The sequence below is a fragment of the Diadema setosum genome, chromosome 7, assembly GCF_964275005.1.
Source record: "Diadema setosum chromosome 7, eeDiaSeto1, whole genome shotgun sequence".
NCBI classification, from domain to species: Eukaryota; Metazoa; Echinodermata; class Echinoidea; order Diadematoida; family Diadematidae; genus Diadema; species Diadema setosum.
Genome location: NC_092691.1, coordinates 4,940,756 through 4,948,609, shown reverse-complemented (window position 1 = coordinate 4,948,609; position 7,854 = coordinate 4,940,756). Strand labels below are relative to the sequence as shown.

At 40.3% G+C, this 7,854-nt stretch overlaps 1 protein-coding gene across 1 annotated transcript in view; it reads left to right on the top strand.

Annotated features, from left to right (window-relative positions):
* The first annotated feature begins 243 nt into the window (after positions 1-243).
* Positions 244-7,854, top strand: part of LOC140231281 (G-protein coupled receptor 54-like) — a 46,912-nt gene continuing 39,301 nt past the window's right edge. Inside the window, exon 1 of the mRNA XM_072311426.1 lies at positions 244-588. Coding sequence (XP_072167527.1) covers positions 244-588 — 345 coding nt within the window. The remainder of the gene's footprint in view (positions 589-7,854) is intronic.

Here is a 7,854-nt window from a genome sequence, read left to right as displayed (position 1 = left end):
TATTCTATTGAACAAGATAGTGAAATAAGCGACTGCTGTATAACGGCAAACCGATATTGCTAACGGAGAAAAACCACTTTGAAAAAAAAAAAAACTAAACTAAACTTAGAGAAGAAGTTTTGAACCTCTGAGTGTAGTGGGCTTCACAATATCTGTGTCTTGAGGAAGCAGGGTATTGCTTCATCTTTTAATCACTGTTAGAGTGAGGGAGAGAGGGAGAAACGAAACGAAAATCGTTTAAAGATGGCTTCTGATGCGGATCTTGGGAGCTTCTCGACATCTCAAGGACCAAATATAACCGACGGCGGGGTCGCCTTGTCGACCACGGCCTTGTTGGTGATGCAGACCCTGCCTCGAATCCTCCTCATCCTCATCGCCATCACCGGCCTCGTTGGCAACTCCATCGTCATCTACATCATTGGCAAGCATCGAGACATGAGGACGGTCACCAACTACTTCGTGGCCAATCTGGCCATCGCTGACATCACCTTTCTGATATTTTGCGTGATACCCACCGTCATCGTCATCGGAATGAACGACTGGCCTCTAGGAGCCTTCATGTGCCGTGCAACGCCCTACATCCAATATGTGAGTAGACCGAACCCCATGCCCTCCATCCTTCTAGCCATCCATCCATCCATGTTTCAATCAATCCATCCTGGTGGTTTAATTTCTGTCTTTACAAATTAAATGTCTTTTTTTTTTCACCATGCGGTTGTTTTCTTGTTGGTGTGATGATCACAATGTTTGCAAGGTTTGTGCAAAAGGGCTGTGAATGGATTCGGACAAAGTATGAAAGGATGGTTAAAAATGTGACGAGGAGTCTATGTTCAGCTTTATTGGTTATACGGATCCACTTAGTAATGAGTGAGATTTTATATATTTACACATATAGTTGTTGTATTGAAACGCAACTCCTTTGTTATGAAATTATGAAATTATTATTATCCACATTACTTGGTCAAAACATCTACGGCAACCTTGCAATCCTTTCTATAACACGACACAATTTTATTCAAATGGTGGCAATATTCTGGACGGGGTGCTTCATAGATAAATTGCATTCCCTGGTAGGTTAACAGATATTTTGATATTGAAGCGTGGCGCCTTGGCGGAGGTATGTTCTATTTTTGTTTGTCTACTATCTAATCCTAAGGAGTATACTATCATAAATATTAATACACCTATTTTCATGTGGGCACATTCGGTATCCTTGCATTAAACCTTGTACCCTACTATGGTTCAGACCTGTATACATACACACATTATGACCTATATAAATACAAATACATTTGGGTGTTTTATATAATATGTACTTGTGTGTTTTACTTATTTCATTGGAGTTTTTTTTTCGTGGAAATGGGTACGTGCAACCCTAAACTACGATATTTCATGCAAACATACTTATTGTTTTGATCCAGGAGTTGCAATATGCGAATATTATGCAAATCAAGAAGGATACTTGTATAATATATATATATATATATATATATATATATATATATATATATATATGTGTGTGTGTGTGTGTGTGTGTGTGTGTAGATCTAGGTTTGCCTCTTTTTACAAACACAACCAATAAATATAAAAGCTGGTTTCCACGTTGTTTCCGTGTGGGAGAAATACGTGACGCTCTCAATGCCAGTGAAAAAACAAAAAACAAAACAGACATATTCGTGCATCCTCAACAACTCGCGCTGAATACCAAACCAAATTGAATTGACTCTTGTCGGGCGAAAATGGACAAGGACTTCATAATCCTGTCTGATCCTTAATTAGTCACGTGGAGCATGTATTCATGTATGTAATAAACACACCAATAAAACAAAGCAACTTTGAGAAGGAGGAAGTCACACAAAAGAAACAGGAAATGACGTATTCGTCCTTGTTTGATAATGATAATAGAGCAATGAAGAATTAAAGAATCTTCCCAGCCTCTCAAAAAAGAGTCGTAGTGATACATGTCTTATTTTCTCCGTTCAATCTAATTTACAGGATAAATCCGAAATGTAACAAGAGAGAGAGAAAAAAAAAGTTTTCTAGAACCAGCATTTTCAGAGAGATAAGTTGTTTGGATTTAAAAAAAAATACTTAGTAAAGGCAGCCAACTCTCTGCTCGTATGAGATGACTTAAGTACTTGAATGCTTTTAACTACTTAAATGTTTTGTATTGTCTCTTCGTGTTGATCAAATTATTCATTTTTCAGAAACGAAAATGTTTTACAGAAACCAAAGCCTCGAAAAAAGTGTGTTGGTGGCATTGATTACGACCATTTTTCGATGATACACATTATTCTGCAGCCATTGTAGGTATTCATGCCAATAATGATGTGCTTTAAATATCTGCGTGCCCATTTGCTCGGTGAACTTTATTTTTCTTGCAGTTCCTTTAAAATTGCAATCAAATCTATCAATGTCTGATGAAATTGGCTGATGAGTCTTCATACAAATATCCCATCGACATTCATGTGTGTTTGCTACGAGAGGTGGCCAAATTAGTCAAATTGGGAGATGGCACACAATGACTTTTGCCGCGGGGCTTCAAAAGCTCGACGAAATTTCCTTGTCGTAGGGGAAACATAATCCCCCACTACCCCCGCCCCCCCCCCCCCCCCGGTCCATGCTAATTTGAATGACAAAACTACTCCACGGCGCTCTGGGAATCGTGGTTTGATAGACAAGGAGAACGCATGTATGAACAGCGCGGTATAAGAGGACGGAGTTGTTCCGTCTTGCGTCCCGATAACGGTATTATACGGGAAAAAATTTTTATCCCGCGCGCAATCTCAGCCAATTCAAGCACATAGATGAATCTGATTGAAGAAGAATTTGAATCACTGGTGGGGAAAAAAAGGAGAAAAGTTCACCGTTTCTTTATGCTATGACTGCTTGACGCATAATTGCATTTAAGAGTGATTGGTTCAGCGAGTACTATGTTTTAGTCGCGAAATGAGTATGCTTGAATGCGAGGGAAGTGCCATAGCCCAAGTAACCGCACATTTTTACAAGCTTTCAGTGTAGCGTAATATGGCGGAAAATTACAGCGGCGGGTATACTTTGGGCCGTGACGTCAGAGGGAGAGGGGACATCTGGCAAAAGTACAAACATTGTACGATCACGATGCGGGTTCCCGCCACAATCGAGTGCACTACAGAATGATGAGGCGACAAAAAAACAGAGAGAGAGTAAGAGAGGAGGAGAAAGGAGTGGAGAACACCGGAGAAATAAAACAGAGGGAAGGAGTGAAAGAGAGAGAGAGAAAAGCCCAAGAGACTGGAACGCCATCTTTATCTACGTTCAGAACGCTTCATAATAGATCAGATAGCAGTAGTAATTGCTATCAATCATTGAATAAACCAACTATATTCGATCACGAAAATATGTTTGTTCTCGGTGCAAGGCCCTCTAGGAACGGCTGGAAGCAAACATGAAGCGACGAGAAAATATAGCAATCTTTTTACGCACTGAATCATTTCATTCCAGAAACTCATTCATCTATACGAGGTACGCCTCTCAGCTTGAATCTGATGTTATACGTAATCTCGCAAACTCTTCCAAGTTTCCTTGCAATTCATTTTGTGAATGTTATTTGAATTACATTAACAATATCAGAGTGGGGATCTAACTCTTCTTCGACAACGAAACAGAAAGTAACGTTTACAGTATTTTTCCTATAGTGTATCGTTTCAACTGATTTTCTTAAGTCCTCTTTGCGCCACACACCAAACAACTCATTTCCTTCATCTTCTTTCAGTCCTCCAAACCAAGCAGGCTGGAGATTTTTTTTCCCTTTAGTTGTTGTAATTTTACCTTAAGATTGCAAAGTAAATGATATATCACAATCCACAAGCTGACAAGGACGTAAAGTCAGATAAGATACTAGGTTCGCAATTGCATTCAGTACTTGGGTTGCTGGAATGAAAATACTCATTGCATCAATGCAGGAGCTTTTTCTAATGGCAGGCTACTGTTACGGGGTTTGTCGCCTTGCCAGCCGTGACTTCGGTCAACAGGGTTCTATCAACATTCGCTTCATCACCGCTAAGCCCCGCTCTCTCCCTCGTCATCGCCCTAGTCGGCAGTCGCCAGTTAGGGGGGCATCCACGCCGCCGACTCCAGGGTAAAATCAAATAAACATGACCCTTGAAGAGCCTTCTCGCTGCTGTTAACTGCCCACGATTTCCCCGATGTCAGTGTATCCCTGGTAGGCCTGAAGACGCGGCAAGGACTCCAATAAGACCCTTGAGTAAACATTTATGCAAGGTACACATACCGCCATGATTGATCGAAGGTTTGTTTCACACACATAATTGATCGCACCGGCGGTTTGCAACGCTAAATCTTCGCCGTTAAGACGCATTATTCATTTGTCGCCTGCAAATTCGCGTACTCTCCAGTATTCTGATGCGAGTGGAATTGACTTGACCGGGCGATGGATTCTACCTCAGCACGCCCTGTAAACACGTGTGACTGACGCGGCTGACACGACCAAACGAAAATTCGTTAGAAAAGCGGTGCTGTAAGTAATTCATTATCATAATTACTGTTCGCCTGTCTCAAGAACCTTCGCTTGACAAACTCATACATATGTGAAGGATACAGTAGAATGATAAACTTTGAAACATTTTGAGCCCCTATCGCAGGGCTTCACTTGCAAATCTACGTGAGAAAACCTACGTTAGAAAAGATTTTTTTTAGCGTCTCTCTGACGAAAACTGAAGTCACACAGCGGTTAATCACTCACAGCGTCAGCTCTTACTTGATTGTAAGACATTCGTAAGCACAATGACAATTACAGGAAGAATAATGCCTAATAAACAAACCCTACATGACTGAATTATAGCGGTGACGAGTACATTGCCTATAGATTAACCACTTACAGCAAATAGAACGATAAGATTTGTGCTTGTCTGAATATTTGAGGTGCAGGGGGTCGCCATTAACTTTTCATTTGCATTTTGATTGCACCAGATGCTAACGATATATCAAAATTGAGAGTAAGATAGATGAGTTGAGTTGACTTGAATTGAGGTGCGTTGATTTATTGAACCAAGGTAAAATGTTTGCTATCAGCCATGTTTTACAGCAAGGCCGTGAAATCGTAACATATACGACAAAAATACAATATAGAAATCATCCAGTGAAGAGAATCCAGCTTTAAACATATTGATCAATGAAAAGAAAAAGAAAGCAGTAAAAAGTTACTTAATAGAAGTAAAAGATCACAATGTTAAATAACACACGGCAAGTGAAAGACGGTTTGATATTGTGGAACAAGAAGACTTGATGGGATCAGGCCAAACAACTTACATAGGAAGTGTGCTATACCTCTCACTTATGCTACCCCTTGTTTGCGTCATTGATGGGATTACGGAGGAATACATGATTTGATCACATCCACCCAGAGCCGGGGTGAAGGGTGGGGGGGGGGGGGGCGTAGGGGAGGCGGAAGGATGAATGAAGTGGGAGGGCGTGGCTGTGTAAGGAGGGGAGGGCCAAATTAACGTTGACTGATCATCTCTGTCAACGTACTACACTTGGTGGTCTCATCACCGTATCCCATCCTCATCATCATCACCGTCCGATTGGTAGGATTCCAATCACCGACTCCTTCACCATATGGCGTTGTTGTTTTGTCCCCCGACCCCTCAAAGAGAAAACATGCTGCGGCAGAAATAATGATAGCTACATTGTTTCCGGGCTCCACAGAGCTCGCGAGTTGATTAATCATCCCTGGAAATGTAGATAACAATGGTATTAGTGGTAATCGTTGGATTACTTACTGAGATCCGCTTCGCATTCGTCATGTCTTTAGCGAATCTTCTCTCATGAAGGGAACAAAAAATTGATCTTTCCTCAGGGCGATCAGTACCATCTGTCATTAAAGGTATTGCTTTGCCGGATATTCGACGAACCACCCCCTCCCCCGGGAAAGAGTTAGGGCAGGTATCAGATTGGAAGGGACTATGCCGCACATGATTAACATCAATGGGTTGCGATCAGAGGGACAGTGCCCTTTTCCGCGTCATTTGCTTCTGAGAAAATGCAGGGATGACAAATCGTGGACATTACGATATTGACCTTCGACCTTAAAGCGTCCATTGCTTGTCACCGCTTTGTTATGTTGTTTAATTTGTACAAACCATACAACAGGTAGATACCAATACAGTCTGGAGTCGCGTGGAGTTATGCAATACACGCTCTTAATACTTTTACCTCTTCCTGGTCAAAATGATTTTGAGACAGGTACTCTCTCCCGACCATTTCATTTAGAAACAAAATGAACCATTTCTGACACTAGGCGACGTTGAGACATTGATTGTGAAATATTGAATAGTAAATGAACTCAAAATGTAATTATTTTTCTTTGGTAAATCGGGTGTTACGGCCATTGTGGTTTGATGCCTTTTATAACCTGCCCGATTTTGACGATCAAAATCACCCAGATTTTAATCATTCTATCAATGCATCGTTTGTTTTGCTCTGTTCGTAAGATGAATGCTTAAAGGTAGGGAATCCCATTTTCATGCCTTAAATGAAGAGTTGTATAAATACAGTGGTATGTTGAAGAGAGTATCATTTTAGAAACTCCCATAAAGTATTGAAAGTGGAAGGTAACATTTAGTACATTTTTATTGACCGTTAGATTTTGAATTGAATTTTTTCGGGGCTCACCGTAAATTCCAGTACATTACTAGGCTACCTTTGCAGACCCATGCACTGCATGTGTGTCCATCGTGTATATTTTGTGAAGAAAGTTCATCAAAACTTACAAACATTTCTACATACATTCTTGCCACACATTCTATATGTTATTACATTAGCTCTTATACTTTTAGATTTGTGTTTAAAGATTAAAAAAAAAAATACAGAAGACTGCAACAAAAAGGCTTAAGTGTGGCTGACACACAGAAGTACTGAGTAGTTGAGTTTTGTGCATTATTCAAATTGTAGATAACTGTTGACTTCCAAATTTCTCAGCAGTGGTCTAAACAAGTCCCCTGAGGTTCATATTTAATGTTTTGCTGCATTTTGGGAGGTCTGTAAAAGGTATCCCCTACCTTTAACAGTGATCAAAGATTATGGGAACGCAATATAGAGGTTAGATGTAGGCTATTTAGACACTTACATTATGATGCTAGAGAAATATCAAACTTCATGCCATTTGCTACTTTAAAATGGTGTTAGAGTGACGCAGCTTCACACTTTCTTTCTATTTTTTTTTCTATAGAAGCGTTATTAGGTGGTATTGTTTTTAGCATCTCGTTTGCACCTAGCCCTGGGGTCAAAGTGCCAATCTAGATTCCTAGGAGCTTCCTCGTGCATCACGGTCCGGGTATTTTCGAAACCTTTCCACTTCCGAGCACTCTGTACCCCGTCATCAACGGAGTCTCTTCCCCACCCCCACCTCATCCCTTAGCTGCTCCTGCCACCCCCACCCCCGTCCTTGGATCTTAAAGTTCGCTTCCCCTTCCCAAAAAACAAACAACTTAACAATTACAACGACGATAATACGCAAACTACACAAACAAACAACATTTTAAACAAACAATAAAAAAAAAATCATAACAAAATTCTAGTCTGTTAGAGGATACAATGCGCGTCACTGATAACAGCAGTTATAATTAGAAATAAAAACCACAGAAAATATACCAATCGTTGTTCTTAATACTTTCAAACGGCTCGAACTTTTGAAACATCCAAAGAAAATCCTTCTTCCTTTTGTTTATTTGGTTGCTTTTTTTAGTTTGTATAGTCATCTGATATTAGATATTTGGGTTACGTTTTATTCTGGACTTTTTATTCGAATTGTGTCTCATCCAAACTTACTTGTAACATGTCCGAAGTATTCGA